Below are 25,291 nucleotides of genomic sequence, written 5' to 3'. Positions count from 1 at the left end.
CGCGTGTGGCGTGCTTCCCCTTTGGCACACCCACATGGGGCCATTTTGTAAGTGAGCATGCCTTGGTGCTTGATCATTAGTCAAGTCTTGCACCAAGCAACCTCATGAGATTGGGTAGTGGCAGTTTTGTAATTATGCATATGTCTTCCAGACAAAAATCATATATTTTCCTGGGAAGACCTTATTTCCCTAGAAGGCTCCTTAGGGGGAGGTGACCTGGTGACTTAGGGAAGCACCATGGCCATCAACAGATAGGGGCCAAAGATGTGTACTCCCTTTCCTTATCAAGGCTATATATTAATAAAACAATATTTATCCATACTTTCCCATGTGTGCTTCCTTGTTGCCTATGTGTTACTTGTTTGTTATCTTCGTTGGGCCATTGCGTGCCACTTGCCTTGTTGTGTGCTTTGTGTTGTGTGGACGTTCCTAGGAATGACTTGCTTTGTGCTTGCTCATACTTCGTTATTGCACGTTGCATGTCTGAGATGTGTATGTGGCTAACCACTGAGTTTGTTTGCATTGAGGTGTGTGTTGTAGGCTGACTTGCTAGCTTGAAGAGTCTGCAAGTGTCGTATGTTCCGTCTAGTTTGAGTACCCAAATAGCCGGCCCGTGACAGTTGGTAACAGAGCCAAGTTAGAAAGAGCTTGGCAAAACACACTATGGTGAGCAACACTAGGAGGATCAAAGCACTTGAGAAGCGTTTGGGGGAATTAGATGGCCTGGACGAAAAGGTCAGGGATCTTTCCTCTGCAAGTCATAACTCTGGATCATCTGATGCAAACAATCGCATAGCGGCGCTAGAAAAGGAAAATGATGTTCTCCTATCCAGAATAATCGCGTTGGAGAAAAGAAACACTCCAACAAGTACTTCTGTTTCCCCTCGGTGGGAAGAGCGCATCGCGACAGTGGAACGCATGCTGAAGGAACAAGAAGTTTCCATAATGACACTACGGAAGACTGCAGAGAGGAAGTTGGCGTGCTCAGAGAAGAAATGGCTGAGCTAACTGCCAAGGTAAACCTGACCATGCGAGCGGTTGGGAATGCCCCTGCAACAGGGCTGATAGGTATGGAATATGGCCGAGTTAAAGTACCCGAGCCGAGGCCCTATAACGGTGCCAGAGACGCAAAGGATTTGGAGAATTTCCTCTTCGACATGGAACATTATTTTCGAGACTTGCGAGCCGATTCGGAAGACGGAAAGGTCGCCATGGCTACCATGTACTTATCTGGGGATGCCAAGGTGTGGTGGAGGACCAAGTATGACGACATAGAGAATGGTAGGTGCACCATCACATCTTGGGTAGACCTGAAGAGAGAACTAAAGAGGCAATTTCTGTCAGAAAATGTCGCATACATAGCTCGACGCCAGTTGAGAGAGCTCAAATAAGTCGGGACAGTCCAAGAATATGTGAAGAAATTTTTGGGACTAATGCTCGATATAAAGGACATGTTCGAAGTAGACAGGCTCTTCTGCTTCCTCGAGGGGTTGAAATTGTGGGCCAAGCAAGAACTTGAAAGGCAGCGTGTGTCTGACCTTGTCATCGCTCAAGCTGCTGCTGAACGCTTAACAGATTACACTCCGGAGAGCAGCCTGCCGAAAATGGCTAATCCTCCAACCAGCTCAAGTAGCGCTGGGAGTAAGAAGTCTGGGAAGTCCTGACAGGGCAAGAGTGGGGGAGAGAAGAGGACAGCAGAGTCCAATTCTTCCAGTGGTATAGATGCTGTTGCAGGGAGGAAGCCGCTAGCTTGTTGGCTCTGCAAAGGCCCACATAAGTCGGCAGCTTTCCCTTATAGGGGCAAGCAGAATGCCCTCATTGGCCAAGAACAACAGGGCGAAGGAGAAGAGGAAGAGGAAGAGTATGCGCACATGGGCGCTGTCCGCCTATTGAATGCTCTCAAGAACATGGCGAAAAAGGGATGAAGACCCTGGGGAAGGGGCTAATGTTTATGGATGCCACCATCAATGGCAAGGCTGCCAAAAGTGTGATGATCGATACTGGCACCACCCACAACTTCATCTCTAAACTGGAAGCAAAGCGACTGGGACTGAATCTGGAGAAAGATGCAGGTCGCATGAAAGCGGTCAACTCCAAGGCCTTGGCCACAAATGGCGTGGCTAAAGGGGTAAAAGTTAGAATCAACACGTGGGAGGGGCAGACTGGCATAGTGGTCGTCCATATGGACGACTTTGATGTAGTTTTGGGAATGGACTTTCTAACCGAGAAAGGTGCCATTCCAATTCCTGCCACTGGGAGCTTACTCATAATGGGAGAGACTCCTTCAATTGTGCCTACAAAGGTGAAACCACTCCCTGGTGTGAAGTTTCTATCAATTTTACAGTTCAAGAAAGGTGTGAAGAAACAGGAGCCCACTTATGTAGCTATACCCACCGTGTTCGAAGAAGTAGTGGAAGAGATTGTTCCACTAGAAATTACGAGGGTCTTAAAGATGTATGGGGATGTGATGCCAGATAAACTCCCCAAAACCTTGCCACCAAAGAGGGGGATTGATCACCAGATAGAGCTAGTGCCAGGAGCGAAATCTCCAACAAAAGCGCCATACAGAATGGCACCCCCTGAGATAGAAGAGTTGAGGAAACAACTAAAAGAGTTATTGGAGGTAGGCTTCATCAGACAGTCGAAGGCGCCATTTGGCTCCCCTATGCTATTCCAGAAGAAACACAATGGGAGCTTGAGACTGTGCATCGACTATAGGGTTCTCAACAAGGTGACAGTTCGCAACACCTACCCCATCCCCCTGATCGCTGATTTGTTCGACCAACTAAGTGGAGCCAAATACTTCACATAGTTGGACTTGAGATCGGGCTATTATCAGGTGAGGATCGCAGATGGGGATGAACCAAAGACTACGTACGTTACTCGATACGGAGCATTTGAGTTTCGAGTAATGCCGTTTGGGTTGACAAATGCACCTGCTACTTTCTGTACAGTGATGAACCAAGTATTCCACAAGTATCTAGATAAGTTCGTGATGGTGTACTTGGATGATATCATGGTTTATAGTGCCACGATTGAAGAGCATCAAGAACACTTGGCTCAAGTGTTTTAGAAGTTGAGAGAGAACCAGCTATATGTGAAGCGCAAGAATTGCTCGTTTGCACAGGTGAGCAATAAGTTCCTAGGCCACGTGGTGGAACGTGGCCGAATTCGTATGGATCTGGAGAAGGTGAGGGCAATCCAAGAATGAAAAGCCCACACAAACGTGAAAGAACTCCACTCCTTCTTTGGTCTAGCCAACTACTATAGACGATTTGTGGACGACTACTCGAGAAGGGCGAAGCCCTTGACCGAGCTTCAGTAAAAGGGTGTGACTTGGGCGTGGACTGACAAGTGTGCTGAAGCATTCAGGAGTTTGATGGAAGCCATGATGAAGGATCATGTTCTTGCCTTGCCAAATGTTAGCAAGCCCTTCGAAGTACGTAGAGATGCCTCAGATTATGCACTGAGAGGGGAACTAGTACAAGAAGACCACCCGGTCGCATATGAGAGCTGCAAGCTGTCTGAAGCTGAGAGGCGGTATACTGCCGAGGAGAAGGAACTCCTTGCAGTTATCCATTGCTTGCGAGTGTGGAGGCATTACTTGCTGGGGTCAAAGTTCATGGTGAAGATGGATAATGCAGTGGTTAGTCATTTCCTTACTCAGCCAAAACTGACCCCTAAGCAGGCTCGATGGCAGAAGTTCGTGGCGGAATTCGACTTTTGTTTTGAGCACAGGGCAAGATGCTTGAACCAGGCAGCTAACGCCTTGAGTCGCAAAGCAGAATTGGCGACTCTAAAGATCTTGGCTAGTTTGTCGGCTAGCGTGGTGAACACTCCACTCAAGGAGCGCATCAAAGAAAACCTGGAGAAAGACTCGGTAGTTCTAGGTGGAGGATGATCTTTTGTGGGCAAAAGGGGGTCGCTTGTATTTTCCGAAAGCTAGAGATTTGTGGACGACATTACTAAGCGAGTGTCATGACACCTTGTGGGAAGGTCATCCAGGGTGGCAGAGAACCCATGCATTCTTGAAGTAGGGATACTACTGGCCACAAATGTGAGATGATGTAGTGGAGTACACCAAGCGATAGGAACAAGACAAGGTCGATAGGAACAAGACACCTGGGTTGTTGGAGCCCTTGCCAGTCCCAAGCCGGCCATGGGAGAGTGTGTCGCTTGGCTTTATCACTAGTCTACCGAAGACAGGGGACTTAAGTACGATCTTGGTGGTGGTGGACAGATTCTCGAAGTACGCAACATTCATCCCAGTGTCGAAGTACTGTTCTGCAGAGGAGACAGCCCAACAATTTTTCAAGCGTATTGTAAAATATTGGGGAGTGCCTCAGAACATTGTTAGTGACTGAGATGGAAGATTCACTGGGACCTTTTGGTCCAAACTATTCAATCTCTTGGGGTCACAACTGAACATATCCTCGAGCTACCATCCACAGATTGATGGGCAGACAGAAAGATTCAACGGGATGTTGGAGGAGTACTTGTGCCACTTTGTCAATGCCAATTTGAAGAATTGGCCGCAACTACTCGATGTAGCTCAATTTTTCTTCAACTCTCAAAAGAGTTCTTCATTGAATAAGAGCCCTTTTGAAGTTGTTAATGGACAGCAGCCACTGTTGCCCGACACAGTGGACGAATATCGTGGTCGGAACCCGCGAGCCTTTCACTTCACCAAAGACTGGAAGAAAGCGACAGAGATTGCCCGAGCTTATTTAGAAAAAGCATCAAGAAGAATGAAGAAGTGAACAGATCATATGCGCAGACCACTGGAGTTCAAAGCAGGTGACTTAGTGTTAATCAAACTGAGGCCCGAACAGTTGAGATTTCGAGGGGACAAAGACATCATACTCGTTCGCAAGTACGAGGGTTCGGTCTCAATCATCTCAAAAGTTGGCCTAACTTCCTACAAAGTCGACCTACCATAATGGATGAAGATACACTCGGTCCTTCACGTCAGCAACTTGAAGTCATATCATGAAGATCCAGCAAATCCAGAGTGCAACCAATCAACCAGAGGAGGAGTCATCGTTTAGCCAAGGAGCAAGTGTCAACCTGAAGAAATCCTGGTGGAAAGGATGGTCACCACTGACCATAAAAAGCATAAAGAGTATATGGTAAAATGGAAGGGGCTCGTAGATGACGAGATTAGCTGGGAGAGGGTGGAAGACTTGAAGAAGCTCACACAGAAGATTGAAGATCTACAAGCTACTTCGTCGAGGACGTCGAAAAATTGAGTGGGGGAGAGTGTGGCGTGCTACCCCTTTGGCACACCCACATGGGACCATTTTGTAAGTGAGCATGCCTTGGTGCTTGATCATTAGTCAAGTCTTGCACCAAGCAACCTCATGGGATAGGGTAGTGGCAGTTTTGTAATTATGCATATGTCTCCTAGACAAAAATCATATATGTTCCTGGGAAGACCTTATTTCCCTAAAAGGCTCCTTAGGGGGAGGTCACCTGGTGACTTAGGGAAGCACCATGGCCATCAGCAGATAGGGGCCAAAGCTGTGTACTCCCTTGCCCTATCAATGCTATATATTAATAAAACAATATTTATCCATACTTGCCCCTGTGTGCTTCCTTGTTGCTTATGTGTTACTTTTTTGTTATCTTCGTTGGGCCATTGTGTGCCACTTGCCTTATTGTGTGCTTTGTGTTGTGTGGATGTTCCTAGGAATGACTTGCTTTGTGCTTGCTCATACTTTGTTATTGCTCGTTGCATGTCCGAGATGTGTATATGGCTAACCACTGAGTTGGTTTGCCTGTAGGTGTGTGTTGTAGGCTGACTTGCTAGCTTGAAGAGTCTGCAAGTGCCGCACGTTCTGTCTAGTTGGAGTACCCAAATAGCCGGCCCGTGACACTGCACCCAGCGCACCTACTCACCTCGTAGCCCTGCGCCCAACACGCCTGCGCACCCCGTGGCCCCACACCCTGCGTGTCTACACCCATGCAGCCCAGCGCCCTTGCCAGCCACCCACGACCTGTTGTCACTACCCACCATTGACACACCCATTAGGTTTTGTGTTATGCAAACACTAATGGATGTGTAATTATCCATTTGGGCCTATTTAAGCCCAATATAATTAAAAGTGTTTTAGTTATAATTTTTGAGTTAATTGTGGTGAGTCTAAATTCCAATTGGGCATCAATAACTTGTTGGGTATTAAAACACAAAGTTTGATTATTTTTAAATTGTTTAATATAATTAAAAGTTTATTTAATTCATAATGGATAATTAGGCCTTGGTTACTTTAATTATTTTTTGTATTTTTTGCAAGTGTTGTAATTTCTAGAAACGCCCAAAGCACCCAACCCGCATTTATTTATTTTTTTGAACATGATTAAATTTCATAATACTTTATCATGCATAATAACATGTCATACGTATTACCCACATAGTACATAGAAGACATTTTTTTAGAAAAATGCTTACGATTGATTTTATGTTTTTATTTGATAACTCATATAATTAATTTAGTCTTAATTAGTTAAAATGGTAAAATTAATTTAAAGTTGTTTATTTTCTTATTTAATAAAATTCCTTTATTAAATAAAAATTGTATTCTATTGAAAAGGAAAAATAAAATCTAAGGCACGATTATTTATTTTGCATAATTTGATTACTATTTATTAGAATATCATTTGGTAAAAATAATTTAATTAGTTTGACAACCAAATTGAAAAATATTGATTTTGAGAAAAACACAATTTTAAAAATAGTGAGTGGGAGAGGGAATTATTACAATAAGTCTCATGGTCTTCATTATTGGTTGAACACTGAGAGGCATAGGAAGGGCCTCCTGTCGCCTCTGTTTGCGGCCTCTCTAAGGAAAGGCTTCCGAATATGTTCATTTTATCTCAAGGTTGACTTCTCATAAGAGAAAAAGATTAGTGATGTATTTCAAGTTTGACTGACCCTAAGGCACACTCTTGAGTTAAGTCATTGATCGAAAAATAATGGGTTACACTCCGAAGATGTGTCTAGGCTTTCGAGCACGAGTAGTGCATCTTGACCAAACTAACAGCAATTCATAAGTCAAAACAGAAAAAGAAAAAAAAAGAGTTTTTTAAGTTTTTCAATTATGGAGTTGAGATCTTGTCTCAAGATTAATTTGTGATTCATCTGACCTACCCTAAGGCGGTCCATTAATTTTCAAATATCGTGGACTAGTAACTATTTTTTGTGCGTTATTTTATGTGTTGCATTCATACATCATATTTACTATTCCAAGTATAAATTGATATTTATTATATGCATTAATTCATTATATTTTATTTATTTAATTTTTAGCAATATGTCCAATCCAAACCCTGTAACTGCTTTACTTGCTAATAAAAAATTGTCTGGTGATAACTAAATGAAATGGAAATCAAATATGAACATTGTTTTGATATGTGAAAACCACATGTTTGTCCTTAATGAGGAATGTCCTGAGGTTCCCGCTCTCACTGCTGCCAAAACTGCTAGAGAGAAGTATGACAATTGGATCTTATCTAACAGTAAGGCCAAATGTTATATGCTTGCTAGTATAACATGAGATTTGGGAATCTCTACAAGGCATGTTTGGCTAGCAATCTGATAAGTGTAGACATGATGCTACTAGAAGCTTCATGAATATGAAAATGAAGAAAAATGTTTCTGATAGAGAACATGTCCTAGAAATGATCTTCATATTGCACGATGCAGAAATCCATGGTGCAACCATTGATGAGAGAACACAAGTAAGTGTGATACTTGAATCTCTTACACCATCTTTTGCAGCTTTCACTATCAACTATGTTATGAACAAGTTGGAGTACAACATGACCCAACTTCTAAATGAGTTGCAAACTGTTGAATCTTTAAACAAAAGTTCCACTAAAGTTGAGGAGGAAAATGTTGCTGAATCCAAGCCTTCCACTTCAAATGGTAATTCAAAGAAGAGGAAAAAAGGACAAGAAAAAGGGCAAACAACCAAAGAAGACCAACGAGTCTTCCAAGAAGAATAATTCTACAAAGAAGTCTGAAAAGAAGGCACCGAAAGGAGCATGATTTCATTGTAGAGTTGACGGTCATCGGAAAAGGAATTTCCCTAAGTACCTGGCTGAATTGAAAGACAAAAAGAAGGGTAAATTTGATTTTCTTGTTTTAAAATCTTGTTAGTGGAAGGTGATTTTTCATCTTGGATAGTTGATTCCAGAGCAACTAATCATGTTTGTTTTCTTAGCAGAGTCTTAGTACTTTGAGAAGCTGGCTCATGGAGAGGTGACCATAAGAGTTAGAAGTGGACAGGAGATCTCGGTAGTTAAAGTTAGAAAAGCTCACCTATTTTTTTATAATGACAAATTTATTGTGTTGGACAATGTTTATTTTATTCTTAGATTTGCTAGATATTTGATTTCCTTATCAAAATTTCACTAACAAGGTTTTAATATTTCTTTTAATAATAATTCGATTGTTATTTAGAAATATGGTTTTGACATATGTTCTACAAATTCTGAAGGTGGACTTTACAAGTTAGAGTCTAATGTCAAGCCTGTTTATAATTTTGAATTATTTAAAACTGAAAATCTCAGATCAATTAAAAGACAAAAGAGAGATTCTAATAGTGAAACATATCTGTGGAATTTGAGATTGAGACATATTGGTCTCGAAAAAATTAACAGACTAACAAAGGATGGTCCTTTAGGAGAACTATCTACTGGTTCTCTCCTAGTCTTTGAATCCTTGCTAGAAGGCAAAATGACCAAGAGACCTTTCTCTGCTAAAGGTTCAAGAGCTCCAGAACCACTTCAACTTGTATATACGAACATTTGTGGTCTGCTAAATGTCCAAACTAGATGAAGTTATGAATATTTCGTCACTTTCATTGACGATTATTCAAGATATGGTTTCCTATACTTAATGCAAAGGAAATCTGAATCCTATGACAAGTTTAGAGAATTCCGAGGAGAAGCTGAAAAACAATTAGGTAAATCACTAAAAGTACTTCGATAAGATCGAGGTGGAGAGTACTTAGATTATGAATTTGAGGAGCATTTGCGTAAGCATGAGATTCAATCCCAACTCACTGCACCTGGAATGCCACAACAAAATGGTGTTCAGAAAGGTGGAACAGAACCTTATTGGATATGGTTATATTGATGATTAGTTTCTCGTCATTGCCTTTGACATTATGGGGTTATGCAATAAAATGTGCTCTATACATACTCAATGTTGTTCCATCTAAGTCTATTTAGAAAACACCATTGGAATTATGGAATGGTACTAAAACCTAGTTTGCACCATTTTCGTATATGGGGTTGTCATGCTCACATGCTTAAAGGAAAGACTGGGAAGTTGGAATCACACGCTGAAGTGTGCATGTTTTTATGATATTCCAAAGAAATAAAAGGTGGTATATTTTATAGTCCTAAAGATAGTAAAACGTTTGTATCTACGAATGCTACTTTTCTGGAGCATGACTATTTAAATAACCACAAACCTCAAAGAAAAGTCGTACTTGGGGAAATGGTCTAAAATAAACAAGACATATCACCAACAATGGCAAGAGAAAAATGCCCAGAGGATATCTCTAGTTCTAGTCAGAACAATGAAGAGCTTCGTCGTAGTGGGAGGGTAGGTAAACAACCAGTACGCTATGAACATGAAGTTCGTATACTTGTGTCTGACACAAATAAAGATGATCCATTGACTTATAGAGATACAATGGAAGATTCTAACAAAGAAAAATGGCTAAATGCCATGGACCTTAAAATGGAATCGATGTATTCGAATTATGTCTGGACTCTTGATAATCCACCTAAGAATGTTAAACCTATTGGTTGTAAATGGATATTCCAAAAGAAGAGAGGAGACAATGGGAAAGTATAGACTTTTAAAGAAAGCCTAGTGGCAAAGGGCTACACACAGAAAGGAGTTGATTATGAAGAAAAATTTTCACCTATGGCCATGCTCAAATCTATCTGCATACTCTTATCCATAGCTGCATGTATGGAATATGATATTATGCAAATGGACGTTAAAACAACTTTTCTGAATGACTATCTTGAGGAAACCATTTACATGTCTCAACCAGAAGGGTTTGAAGTTAAAAGTCAAGAGCAAAAAGTTTGCAAGCTTCTTATGTCTATTTATGGACTTAAACAAGCTTCGACAACTTGGAATCTTAGATTTGATGAAACAATCAAAACATTTGGTTTTGAACAAAACGTTGATAAACCATGTGTTTATAAACAAATAAAAGATAAGATTGTGGTATTCCTCATTCTTTACGTTGGCGATATTCTACTCCTTGGTAATGACATAGAGACATTATCAAAAGTAAAGAAATGGTTGGCTGAGTAATTCCAAATGAATGACTGGGGAGAAGCCAAATATGTTTTGGAAATTCAGATCTGTAGAGATCGAAAGAACAAAATTTTGGCACTGTCTCAAGCAACATATATTGATAAAGTGTTCGAACGCTTTGGGATGCAAAACTCCAAGAAAGGCACCATGCCTAACCGGTCAGGAGTTAAATTACCTAAAAAACAATGTCCACAAACACCTCAGGAAGAGGATGACATGAGACAATATACCTATGCCTCTGCAGTAGGTAGTCTAATGTATGAAATGCTATGCACCAAACCTGACATCTTTTATGTAGTAGGGATAGTCAGCTGTTATAAATCTAATCCTGGATTGAGTCATTGGACAGCAATAAAGAATATTCTCAAGTATCTTAGACATACTAGAGATTACACGCTTGTGTATTCGGGTGGAGACTTGAACCCCACTTGATATACTATCAGACAAAGATAGTCGAAAGTCGACATCTGGATTAGTTTACACAATTGGAGAAGGTGTTGTAGTTTGGAGAAGTATTAAACAATCCGGTATTGCAGACTCCACCATGGAAGTCGAATACATAACATCTTGTGAAGCAGCTAAATAGGTTGTGTGGCGCAAGAAGTTTTATATTGATCTGGAAGTTGTTCCAGGTATGTATCAGCCACTTGTTCTGTAATATTATAATAGTGGGGTAGTAGCCCATTCACAGGAATCAAGAAGTCACAAGAGGGGAAAGCACATCGAGAGGAAATATCACTTGATCTGAGAGATAGTTTATAGAGGAGATGTTGTTGTCTTGAAGATTGCCACTGAAGATAATCTTCCAGATCTGTTCACAAACACTTTATCTATTAAATCTTTTCAGGGTCATATAAGAAGCATGGGGTTAAGGGAAATGCCTCATTTTCATCAGGGCAAGTGGGAGATTGTTGGGAATTGTGCCCGTAAAGCAATTGTAGTAGACAATGATTTTAATGAAATAAATAAATGAATTGAATTATTGTATATATATGTAGCTTATGTACTATATTATTGCTAATAATATTAAGTAAATATTAGAAAATTCACAAGTTCATCTATGTGGTCTCAATCTCATATTGGTATGAGAGGATCGAGATTGAGACAATGAACTTAAATAGTTCAGAGTAAAATAAAGTTATGAAATCTTTAGATTAATTACTGCTAGTACGGTCCACTGGTATTATGAATACATGTGACCTAGATCTGGGTTACTAGTGTAGTAGGACACTTTAGTGGAGGTACTTTACATGCTGAGAGTATGTAGAACAGGACCAGATGCGATATAGTAATACTTGTTTAAATACCATTTCATACACTTCAGTTGATGATAATATACAAACTGATCATAATCCTGAAGTTACTATGAATTCCTATATATGTCATTTGATCCTTTGATTCAAGCGTTACAATTTGTGAAAATGATCAGGCTAAGAACTATTGTTTTGGGGACTCAATGATGTATATGGCTGGGGACATAGCTTAACAGACATGGAATCTATACCTTCTTATAGATTGAATGATGATTCCCTATTGGGTTGACTTTTGGAACTGAAAAGGTTATTGACGTCATATTCATAATCAGATTATGAAATAACCTTCACTAGTAAAGTCGATGGTATACTATGAATCAAGATATAATTAAAAGGGAAAAGTGGTAATTTTATTCTCACTTAATTATGAATCATCATTAGAGGATTAATTGGTATGTAATGATTATATCAATGGACACTTTATGGTTACAATAAAGTACTTAGTAATTATATGTCTTTAATTCTCAAGAGTTCAATCTCATATTTATAGTGGAATAATCATGAGATTAATAAATATGATTATTGAATCAAAGAGTTTTGGTTAATAATCTTTTATTTATTGGAGCTTGGAATTATTGGTCCATAGGTCCCTGAGGCAGCTCTATCAGCACTAATCAATGTAATAGTTGATATAAGGGTTAAACTGTGAATGAGCTATTTGAGAGAATATCTATTCTTCAGGATAAATGTGCATTATGTGATAATAGAAGTTGCACAATTTATTATTGCATTTGTGCAATTTTCGAAATTGTGTAGAAATAGAAGAAATTGATTTTAATAAGTTATTTTATTTAAGTGTGAATAGATAAATATGAATAGTCAAAATTTGTTTTGATTATTATATTTATTTAATTAATAAGAAGATGATAATGGAAATTCAAAATTTTGAATTTTGAAAATTAAGTTGTTATCTTTTCCTTAAAAATATGATACCTTATTTGAATTTTTAATTACTAATTAATTAAAAGAAAAACACGTGAAAAATCATATCCCATTTTTAGGGATATGCCACATGCATAGGGCTTGGCCTTCTCTATACATATAGCACTTCTTATGTAATCAATTATTGGTTTTTTATTTTTATTTTAAATTAATTACTGAAACATTTTAATAGGAGTTTTAAAATGGAATGTTAGACTTCGTCTTTTATCATTATTATTATTATTAAAGATGATTATTTTTTATTTATTATTATTATGATAATAATGTCTATATATTCTATATGATAAAATATAGAAAAAAACAAGTTTTTACATAGGAGAAAAAACTATCATCTTTTTCACAAAAGAAAAACCATTTCTCTCTAGCCTATAATCAAGAGTCTCATGTGTTGAGAATAACTTTGATTCACAAAATTGATTTTTTTTCTCTATGTGCCTACCCACTTCTTGAGGTGTAGAGAATGTCTTGGAAGATCTAGGTGACACTTAGATTATGAGATTTGGCAAATGGATTATGCTCAAATCTATTCGCATACTCTTATCTTTAGTTGCTTGCATGTATTATGAGATTTGGCAAATGGACGTTAAAACAACTATTCTGAATGGCTGTCTTGACGAAACCATTTACTTGTCTCAACCAGAAGGGTTCGAAGTTATAGATCAAGAGCAAAACGTTTGCAAGCTTCTTAAGTATATTTATGGACTGAAACAAGCTTCGAGATCTTAGATTCTTAGATTTGATGAAACAATCAAAATGTTGATGAACCTTGTGTTTACAAACTAATCAAAGAAAAGATTGTTGTATTCCTTGTTCTTTACATTAACGATATTCTACTCATCGGGAATGACATAGAAACATTATCAAAAGTAAGGAAATTGATAGTTGAGCAATTCCAAATAAAAGATCTGGGAGAAGCCAAATATGTTTTTGGAATTTAGATCTGTAGAGATCGAACAGACAAAATTTTGGCACCGTCTCAAGCAACTTATATTGATAAAGTGCTAGAACGCTTTGGGATGCAAAACTCCAAGAAAGGCACCATGCCTAACCGGCCAGGAGTTAAATTGCCTAGAAAACAATGTCCACAAACACCTCAGGATGAAGAGGACATGAGACATTATCCCTATACCTATGCAGTAGGCAGTCTAATGTATTCATTGTTATGCACCAGGCCTAACATATGTTATGCAGTAGGGATAGTCAGCAGTTATCAATCCAATCCTGGATTGAGTCATTGGACAGCAGTAAAGAATATTCTGAAGTATCTTAGACATACTAGAGATTACATGCTTGTGTATTCAGGTGGAGACCTGAACCCCACTGGATATATTGATTCTGATTTTCAATCAGACAAATATAGTCAAAAGTTGACAACTGGATCAGTTTTCACACTTGGAGGTGGTGTTGTAGTTTGGAGAAGTATTAAACAATCTAGTATTGTAGACTCGACCATGGAAGTCGAATACATAGAAGCTTGTAAAGTAGCTAAATATGTTGTGTGGCTCAAGAAGTTCTATATTGATCTGGAAGTTGTTCCAGGCATGGATCAACCACTTGTTCTGTACTGTGATAACAGTGGGGTAGTAGCTAATTCAAAGGAACCTAGAAGTGAAAAGAGGGGAAAGCACATCGAGAGGAAATATCACTTGATCCAAGAGAGAGTCAACTGAGGAGATGTTGCTATCTTGAAGATTGCCTCTAAAGATAATCTTGCAAATCCGTTCACAAAGACTCTATCTATTAAATCTTTTCAGGGTCATGTAAGAAGCATGGGGTTATGGGAAATGCCTCATTTGCTTTAGGACAAGTGGGAGATTGTTGGGCATTGTGCCTTTACAGAAATTTTAGTTGACAATAGTTTTAATGAAATAATTGAATTATTGTATATATGTAGCTTATGTGCTATATTATTGCTAATAATATTAAGTAAATATTAGAAAATTTCCAAGTTCATCTATGTGGTTTCAATCTCATATTGGTATGAGAGGATTGAGATTGAGATAATGAACTTAAATAGTTCGCAGTAAAATAACACTACTACAAAATTGACATGGGACGATGGTTTTAAACCGTCGTATGGACTCTCGTACGTCGGTTCTAATACCATCATCTCATGCAATGTCATGCCATGTAAATCATGACATGACGGTTTAAATAAAAGCGTCATCTCTTGTCGTAAATGAGACGATGGTTCCTATACAAGCGTTGTCTCTTGTGGTACATGAGACGACAATTTATGTGCAAGCGTCATCAACTGTAGTAAATTAGACAACAGTTCCTACTCAAGTGTCATCCTCCTGCAGTACATGAGATGACAATTTATGTGCAAGCATCCTCCCCCGCAATACATAAGACGACAGTTTTGTGGAGACCGACATCCCATGTAGAATATGAGAATTTTTTCATTTATCTATTTTCAACCACTATATTCATTCATAATTTCCTGTGTAATTACAACATAGTTCAGACAGAATCAACAGGCAGAAATAGAACTCAGTATGTTCCAAATCTAAAAATTACAAGATCAAAATATACATTTTATGGTATGTTTGAGTTTTATGATACATTTTATGGTATGTTTGAGTTATATAAGACACATTGATCTTACTTTATATCTTTAAATGTTATAAAATTATTTTTTTAATTAAATATATGAGGCGTACGCCACTCACAAAAACAAAACGCCTTGAGGAGTATTAGCGGTATTTTAAACATTGCTTGCTACCAATGTATCAGTCCAAGTGTGACAACATATTCATTGCAATATCATTTATAGGAGAAATGTCATAAAATTTTTGAAGAGAAAACATTAAAGTATAAAAGTGAATCAAACAGAAAATCGGACAGCAAATACCCTAATTTACTAGCTTAGCCATCTATCACAATCAACACAAACAAATCAAACAACACACATGTTTTCATCCATATATCACGGCAGCACACAAAATTTTCAGAACCTACTTCACTAATACATGCAAGTTTTCAACATTCCGTTATCACCGCAACACACAATTATAATCCTAGAACCTACTTCACTATGGATGAATATTTAAGATATTCAAACTCCTCTAAAATACACATGTATAATATTAAAAAGAATAAAAGAATAATAATACTACTGCCAGCAAATGTACCTGATAATCGCCCGCATGATGACGACACATCGCTTGCCAGGTGATGAATAATTGCTTTAAATAGAAAATTTTCAATATAATGGATTAGATCTAAGGATGATATGCATATTATATAAACCTAGCTATCTATACTTGCGATGTTAATCGAAATTTATAACAAAATAGGTCTAATATCCAATCAATTTTTTTATTACTGTTGTAAAAGGAAAAAAAAATGCAATTATGACAGCTAAAGGTAGATGCAGGTACTAAACGAGTGATAGATTGACTTAGTTACTTATTTTCTTATTACCATGGGACAAATGATTTTCTCATTTTCTGAATGAAATGTATAGGGGTCAAACAAAAGCTTCTCTATCCGTATACAATAATTCAAAATATTTTACCAAGTAAAATAATTTGATAAGGATGAATGATCTTAAATTTAATAATAAAATGTTAACAAGTGGAAGATTTTTGTCTTATTGATTGCTCTTAAGTTATTTGAATTGATCAATCAATATATCTATATATATACAGAAAAATATTATTATAAACTATAATATATATAGGGCACACATATGGATAGTGTGAAACACGAGGAGCTCATTAGGAAAACCTAATTGAAAAAGATGTGGAATTTGAAAGTACTATTGAGGAAGTTGATGTGTTACACCAATTAAAAATCTTTGTATAGTTTTTAAGTTGTAGAACAATGGGTAGCAGCCTAGTCCGGCCACTCCATATGAAAACTATGTCTCAACTATACTTTTATTTTGTATATGGATTGATATATTTCTTGACCAATATCATATATATTATTATCATTTCCCCCACCTTCACCAAAATTCTAATTATCTCTCTTAAATATGCTATATTAATATTATACTCTTCTGGCAGGGCAAGCACAAACTGACAGGCATCAATACATCAAAGTTGTATCATCATGCATACCATTTTAGATATATATCTTTATAGTAATCAGATCAAAAAAGAATCTTAGCCAAAAAAAAAAAAATTAAACAAAAACAAAAAAGGAAAGGAAAGAAACAGAGAATGCACTGCATGTACTCTAAATTTAATTTGATGAACTTTGAGGATTTCCAATGATTAATAATCATTGGATTAACTCAACCATTGATCTAACAGTTATGGGGTGGACGGGATGCAAAATCTACTCCTATATATTGATAGACACACACTCTTATATTATTCAGTATATTAGCAAGAAATAGCATTATAACTAGCTAGCTAGAATAACAGGGTACAAAAGCTTACACCGTGGGTTACATATATGCATGGTTAAGAAAAATACAATTAATAATAATAATAAAAGGAGGTGAAACTAAATAATATGTATATATATATATGTGTGTGTGTGTAGGATTAATTTAATTGCCAACGATGAAATCGCAATCGAACACTGAAATAATCTGGCATGTATAGATGAAAACACATAGTTGCAGCTGAGCATTAAGTTTCAATTGTCTCATTGGTCATAATCCAATGAAAATGGCCTAGAGAGCTGTCTAAGAGATTAATCAACTTAAAGGGACTAATAACTACAATATATATACTTTGTTTAGCATGCACGAAAACTATATTCAACTTATATATATATATATATATATACTAGTTAGAATGTACGTGCAATGCACGTTATGTTTTGCACTACATATGTTTGAATTTAAAACAATTTAAAACAGAAATATTTTAAAATTATATGATTTCCATAATAAATATTAAATATGTGAAATAATGAAAATATATTACATGGTATTAAAAGAAAAATGTTGTGTTAATATTTAAAAGATTTAGTTAGGTAATTTAAAAACTAAGACGAAGATTCAACTACTGGTTGCGATTCTTGAATAGAGTAGACATTAAAATTCTTATATTTTTGTTGCTTTAACTTTTATGGATTAGCATAAAGTTTTTAATTTTTTGGAGCAATATAACAAATCAATTCTATATATATATATATATAGAATCCCTTTTTTGGTTTTAAAAATAGGAGCAATATAACAAATCAATTTTGGTTTTATATAGCAGATTTTGGTTTTAAAAATAGGAGCAATATAACAAATCAATTCTAAAATACTATCAAGTTTATTTAGAGAACATGATTTTTAATAATTTTTTTAAGAAAGAACCAATCAATCAAAATTATTAACAAAAGAAACCATTTGCATAAAATGAAAAAAGGTATTTTCTTCCCCCAAGTCTTCTAGTTCTTCCTAGTTCATTGGTACCATCTATGTTCATGAGGTTTCAGCACCACCTAATTGGCTAGTTCCTCCTCTTCACAATCTTCTTATCTACTAAATTCTTACATCATTGTTGGCCTTGGCCAATGTTTTGCAGGCCTAAATGTTATTAACTCGGTAGCATCGCCAATTTCCATGAAGATCCTAGCTTCATAGAAGCAACCATCAGTACATTGCAACATCAAATCGTAATGCACTCCTGCAGCCATCCCAGATAACACACTCAGAACCTTGCTAAGCTTCAAATCAGCACCCTGCATGCATGCATATATAAAAGATAAGAAAGAAAACATTTCAAGAAAATTCATAAAAAAATTAAAGTTTCATTTATTTTAAAACAAATATCATGAAATTATTAAGCCAACAAACCTTGAGCCTGTTAAATTCAGCAACTGCTACAAGAGATGCTTTCCAACCCCCTTCATCATCAGCAGAGTGCACGTTAAACGCAAGCCACTACCTTCTGCCTTTAGGAAGGTAATCAACATGAAAACCCTATACAAATAAGAAAATATTAGCAAGTAAGATATCAAGTACAATTGACACATATATATTTATATATATATAGAGAGAGAGAGAGAGGTGTGCTTTAAATAAAGAGACAGAGTAAGAGATAATACATCAGTGAGTTTCAGTTGGTTTACAACAATTAACAAATCTTCTTCAAAATCTTCTGGCTGATCTGGGTAGGGGTAGATGGGCTTGGATTTTGGTGTTGGGTAAGGTTTCCCATCCCAATAAGGATCATAAGGATCAATAAAATCATATTTTTTATTATTATTACTATTATTCCCTGCTACCAGTACCACCTCTTCTTCCATGTTGTTTCCATTCACCTCTGCCATCTGTCATGGAACCACAAACAAAGTCAGAAGAAACCAGCAAAAATAGATTAGACAGACAGATTAACTACTATAATATTTTACAATTAATTATTTCAATTTCAAGGATTGACCTCCTCTCAAACAAAATAAACAATCAATGCCAAAACCACACCCAAGGACTCCAACTCAACAAAACATCCATTTTTCTTGATCTGAGAAGAAATTGACGCACTTTACATTCACATTCACCTTGAGCCAGATGGGAACATATCTAGCCTTATTTGAAAGTAGACAGAAACTCAGAGGGATACTTGGTGGGGTTACTCAAAGAAATGGAATCTACACAAGGTAGACTTAAAAACTTAGTAAAATAAGTTTTGAATTTTTTAAAAGGATTCCAAAGTTGATAAGAATCATATTCCTATAAATCATATATGTATATATATAACTTGAAAATAATAACACCAAAGCATTAACTCAATAGTAGAAAACAGATAAGCAAATACCCTTCCCATTAACTAACACGCCCCTCCAAGAGTTCAACAAATTCAATATCATCCTCTAGTCTTTTAAAGTGAATATACGCTCTAAATAACCAATCCTTCTAAAATTAATAAATAAACTGGATTCACTGGTCAATGTTCTTTTAAATTGCACAAACACAAACTTCCCACAAACATACAACAATATAAAAGTCCTAACTCACCTTTCACCGACACAGATTCAGTACACAAATCAAGATCAAGTCCTTTACCTGTAAAGATTAAAGATAGAAATTAGTATTCAATACCCTAATTAACCACATCCATAGCAAAGAAATTAGTAATATATGACACACAATAAATAATATACTTAATTAATTGAGGTGGCATATGCATTTCTCAGCCACTGGTGCATTAATCTCTAACACAAACAAACCAATTATTGATTGGCCCAGCTTACTTTTGCAGATTTTCACAAGTTTTAATAACTTGTTTTCTTAAATCTTAACTACCAATAACATTTAAAGACAAACTTAACACAGAAGGACAGACACCTATTAGAACTCCAATCAATTTTCCTATTTGTGTAAAAACTCATGAAATTTTATATCTGTCTCACATATGAAAACACATAACCACCATGAAATATAAGATGAAATTATCTTTCAGTCCTAAATTCTCATTTCCTTGCTTTATCATTTCCTTCATTATATTTACAAGTCATACACAACATGCTTAATTTTTTATTTTATTTTTGAAGAAAGAAAAATATCCTTAATTTTGATTACCAAGAGCAGCTGTTTCATAACTCGTTTTTATGCATTTTACAAGAATGACTGAAAAAAACATTAGCTTCTAATAGCTCTTGAAACAAACATATGTACTTGTATGGTACAAGATTAGAAACATGCATATTCAACAATGGCTATTAAAATGGTCACTCTACCAGATTGACGTAGTGATTCTCATACCCTTTCACTTCAACAAGGGGAGGAAGTCTTCCCTGAGATGCGTATCAAAAAATATATATATATCATCAAATCGAACTCAGCTTACAACCTACCAAAATATCAGCCCTCAAATTAATGAGGCAAAAGGAAATTAGCGAGGGAAAAAAGAAAATCATTAGCACAAGGATATACGCCTGAGAGGTGAGACATTACTCGTTGAGACTGAAAATTACAGTCTCCCTCTATCCCAGCATTATCTAGTAGTTTTGACCTAAATGCCAGCCAAATCCTCTTCATAGTTAAGAGTATTGACTACAGTTAACAGCATCTCCATTCCTCCACCTTTATCTGATCCCATGATTCCTTTACTTTTCCACTTTCCATGATTTTCAAATGTCATTATTCTTTCACTGCGTTTCTTTTTTTGTTTGTTTTCAGAATTCTCATATGCCCTTTTTGCTGTCCTTATTGCGTGAAATTTATCTGCACACGATCTGCAAAACCACTGTCCCTTTGGAAAACTAGTCAGTTCTGGTTTCAGACAATAGATATGGTACGCACAATCGCAGCCATCACATATAATGATATCATCATCATCTTCATTAGTAAGACAAGATCTGCACAAGCAAGACAGGCAGTACCAGCCAGTAGTACCATACTATTTTAGCTGCTTTTTTGTCAAACACCTTGCATGATAGGGTTTAAAGGGGCAGAATTGATGGTCGCATATTTTTACCTTCTCACCTTCTCGTATCTCACTGTCACAAATTTTACAGCGCTCTATCCTTTCACTCTTTTTTGATGCTTTTTCTTCACCTGTACCACAGTTTGAATCATCACCCAGTTCAAGTGCCTCTTCATTTGTACAAGAACTTCCATTACCAACACCCTTAACCACAGTCTTATTCATCCTCTCACACACCACACAATTTTCACGATGTGAACGAATTCCACAGGCAGTGCAAGCAGCACAATACCAACTTTTTGGGGGAATCTCTTCAACAGCTGGTTCAATGCAGGATATGTGATACATCTCCTCACATGAATCACAAACTAGACAGTCCCTCCCATCTGCTTTGTATCCACAACGCCTACAAGGGCAAGTTCTGTATTCACATCAATCCTCTCCCCGATCCACCTTAGTGTGAGCGTCAGATTCCCAGCGGCAGAACTCTTGTTTTCCATCTTCAAATGCGCTATGAACTAAACCCCCCACCTGCTTACTATAGCAAGAATTCGAAAAATTAGAGAGGTTTTTCACAAGAGAAACCATCTCAGCACCAACTGCTTGAAGCTTTCCCCAACCCTGTTGAATATCTTAATGGAATAGCATAGGAGAATGGTTGTAGGCTCCAGCTTTCATCCTTGAGTTTATAAGAGTAACGTCAAAAAATCTGTCAATCTTCATTTCTTGGAAGTTTTCTAACAAAAGCTTGCAGAGTGAGGTAAACTTTTCTGATGTTAGAATATCAAAACAAGTATGATGACACATCTCAGTGACTGAGCGATGATTTAAGCTATCTAAATGTCCATTGGATACAACACCCACTTGCCCACTAGCTTCTTTCTGAAATCCTTTTAAGAGACTATGTGGTTGTGAACTGCACCTCTCTCTATTCTCAATGTGATGATCACACTTAGCTCTTGCTACATGATTAATATCAGGAAAGAATTCAAGTGCATCTTGAATGCATCCATGCATACCACCTTCACTCTCACTTAAAGACTGATACATATGCTCCAAAAAAAATTTCCAAGGCCTCCGTGAACAATTTTTCAAACCATCCATGCAGAGGCAAGTTTGCTTATGCTCACAAGTATTTTCTACGAAAACGCCTTGTTGTCTTTGAAAGGCTGTTGCCCTCAGTTTGGTAAAGGTAAACAAAAGGTAAACAAAGTCCAATGATACTCAGAGAACCAACAACGAGTCACACATACATTCAAGTATTATAAATAAATAATCTAATAGAAATTTATTTCATATCCAGAAGTAATAAATTATAAGTCCGATCAACTAAACAAGGACAAAAACAAACATATTAAAACTAAATAAATAAAGGGAGAGAAAGAGAAAAGAAAAAATACAGAATTTTATCATGAGCTATTATGTAAAGCATAAATTATAAAGGGAAGGAATCAAAACCTTGAGTGAATTATAAGAATGCCATACCTGGGCTCAAATTCCTTGATTTCAGCAAGCTCACTCCCACAAGTATCTATCCATTGCACTTCCCTTCTTTCTGTGCCAGGTATATCACCACTGCATTTCGCTATTTGTTCCCATGGTAAGACGAATTTTTTAGTCAACATTGTTACAGTGTAAGTACTATATATATGCTTATATATTGAACTGGTAATATTGTGTCTTCATGACCTGTTTTTGCAGTGTTTTACAACCATTACTGGCTACCTTTCATTCCGCTAGGGGTAAGATTAAAACTTCACCAAACTATATTTAAACTTGTTTTATAACATATATTTGTCTTATTAACCTTACTCAACACACCAGCCCATAAAAAGCTACTTACAAATAATAACAAAACAGAGAAATACCCGAAAAACAATTCATCTTAAAATCAGTCAAATTGTAGACAAAAGTAGAACAAGTTATCTATGAACAAAAATAAAATCTGGGAATTTTGAGAGTAAGCACCTCAGTACTTTACTTTGAAATTTTATAGAATAACACAAAGATAGATACAGAGATGCTAAAAAACAAAAAAGAATGAAAGAAACACAAATGGAAGATACTTAATAGAAATTACGATCTTGATTTCTGCCCATAGCTTTACCGCAATTTCTTCTTCTTCTTTCTTTACAATACAAAGACATACAATGGTACAACATGAGTCAATACCCTTACAAATTCGCATTTAAAGAGAAGAAGCCCCAAATAACCACACCTATTATCAAACCCAGAACAGAACTTAACTATTTCCCACATATAATAAATTCACCACAAAGAACAACCAAATATGCTAATGCCGGAAATCACCAAATCTGTAAGAATGTCATTTGAAAGAGATGCTTACCCAGATTTTCCCAGACACCGGAAGTTCTTGCTTCCCCAAATCTGCCCAAAAGTTACGCCTTTGCCGTGCTCAGAAAATTAATGAGATGCTCAGATGCAGAGACAACAATGTTTGTCTCGTTCGGCGCTTCATTGACAGGGACGACGAGCAGCAGCAAAAGAAATTGGGGGAAAAAAGAAGAAGAAGAAATCGGAAAAGAGAAACAAGGTCAGAGGAAAAATAAAATAATATCTTTAGTTTTTTACTTTTATTAAATAAAATCTTATTATAAAATCAATTTCTTTAATTTCCTTTTGGCCCCAAATTTAAAAAATCATCTCTATTTAGTCCTTTACTAAATTCATTTTATTTTTTAAAAACACCATTTTTAATTAAATAATATTTTAATCCAATAATCTTGACTAATCAAAACTCTTTCTTTTAATCCCAAATATTATAATTAAATCATAATTTATTTTAAATCTCACAAATTTTAGGATAAACCTTTCATCCAATTGGATATATATTATTATTTATTCAAATAAATGATAATATAAATTTAGAGGGAAATATTTCTTTATAGTCTCAAAATTGGTATTGATTAGAAAATTCGTATTGTATTAGACAACAGTTTAAGTAGAAATGTTGTCTCATGTTAAAAATAGGCATGTTACAACAGTCTCATTCGAACTGTCGTTTCATGTGAGTTTTAATTTGCATGGTATAATAGTTTGTGAGCGACTGTTGTATCATGTATATTTTTAACATGACACAACAGTTCTACTACAAACGTCATCTCATGCATGTCGTCTAAGTACAATTTTGTAGTAGTGTAAAGTTATGGAATCTTTAGATTAATTACTGCTAGTACGGTCCACAACTATTATAAATACATGTGACCAAGATCTGGGTTACTAGTGTAGTAGGAAACTTTAGTGGAGGAACTTTGCATAATGAGAGTATGTAGAACTGGACCAGATGTGATTTAATAATATTTATTTAAATATTGTTTCGTAGTATTATAAAACACATCAACTGATGATTGTATACAAATTAATCTTAATCCTGAAGTTACTGTGAACTCCTATATATGTCATTTTATCCTTTGAATCATGAGTTACGGTTTGTCAGAATGACGAGGCTAAGAACTATTGTTTTGTTGACTCAATGATGTATATGGCTGGGCACATAGCTTAACGGACATGGAATCTATTCATTCTTATAGATTGAATGATGATTCCCTATTGGGTTGGCTTTTGGAACTAAAAAGGTTATTGACGTCAAATTCATAATCAGATTTTGAATTAACCTTCACTAGTAAAGTCAATCGTAAACTAGGAATCAAGATATAATTAAAATGGTAATTTTGTCGGCACTTAATTATGAGTCATCAATAGAGGATTAATTTGTGTGTAATGATTATATCAATGGACACTTTATGGTTACAATAAAGTACTCAATAAATATATGTCTTTAAGTCTGAAGAGTTCAGTGTCATATTTATAGTGGAATAATCATGAGATTAATAAATATGATTATTGAATCAAAGAGTTTTTGTTAATATTCTTTTATTTATTGGAGCTTGGAATTAATTGTCCATAGGTCCCCGAGGCCGCTCTATCAACACTATTCAAGGTAAGAGTAGATACAAGTGTCAAACTGTGAATGGGCTATTTGAGATAATATTTATTCTTTGGGATAAATGTGCAATTATGTGATAATTGAAGTTGCAGAATTTAATATTGCATTTGTGCAATTTTCAAAATTGTGTAGAAATAGAAGAAATTGATTTAATCAATTATTTTATTTACGTGTGAATAGATAAATATGGATAATTAAAATTAGTTTTGATTATTATATTTATTTAATTAATAATAAGATGATAATGGTAATTTAAAATTTTCATTTTTAATTTTGAAATTTAAGTTGTTTTATTTTTCTTAAAAAGATGACTCCTTATTTGAATTTCTAATTTGTAGCGCACCAAATTTTTTTTATTATTTAAATTTTGTGTTTTATTTTATTTAATTGTTAAGTCTTGTGA

The 25,291-nt window shown here is 35.9% G+C and overlaps 1 protein-coding gene and 1 long non-coding RNA gene across 2 annotated transcripts; both read right to left on the bottom strand.

Moving 5' to 3' along the window:
- Positions 1-17,906: 17,906 nt before the first annotated feature.
- LOC133804391 (uncharacterized) lies at positions 17,907-19,592 on the bottom strand. Its single transcript, XR_009878451.1, has 4 exons — positions 19,511-19,592; positions 18,601-18,825; positions 18,350-18,475; positions 17,907-18,234 (listed from the first exon to the last, which is right to left on the bottom strand). It is a non-coding gene; the product is annotated as an uncharacterized LOC133804391 (long non-coding RNA).
- A 915-nt stretch (positions 19,593-20,507) lies between these two features.
- On the bottom strand, positions 20,508-21,269 carry LOC133806170 (PHD finger protein EHD3-like). The gene is made up of 2 exons (XM_062244294.1): positions 20,981-21,269; positions 20,508-20,833 (listed from the first exon to the last, which is right to left on the bottom strand). Exons 1-2 carry the CDS (start codon positions 21,267-21,269, stop codon positions 20,508-20,510), a joined length of 615 nt encoding a protein of 204 aa, XP_062100278.1.
- Positions 21,270-25,291: the final 4,022 nt, after the last annotated feature.

Source organism: Humulus lupulus, chromosome X (genome assembly GCF_963169125.1).
Source record: "Humulus lupulus chromosome X, drHumLupu1.1, whole genome shotgun sequence".
Classification (NCBI taxonomy): Eukaryota; Viridiplantae; Streptophyta; class Magnoliopsida; order Rosales; family Cannabaceae; genus Humulus; species Humulus lupulus.
This window is presented reverse-complemented; position numbering and strand designations above follow the sequence as displayed.

Excerpts from the sequence above, each read along its gene's own strand:
- LOC133806170 (XM_062244294.1), bottom strand. The coding sequence starts at position 21,269 with ATGTATCACATATCCTGCATTGAACCAGCTGTTGAAGAGATTCCCCCA. Across the intron at positions 20,834-20,980 it reads TGACAGTGAGATACGAGAAG|ATGATGATGATATCATTATA; the intron begins GTGAGAAGGTAA and ends TTACTAATGAAG.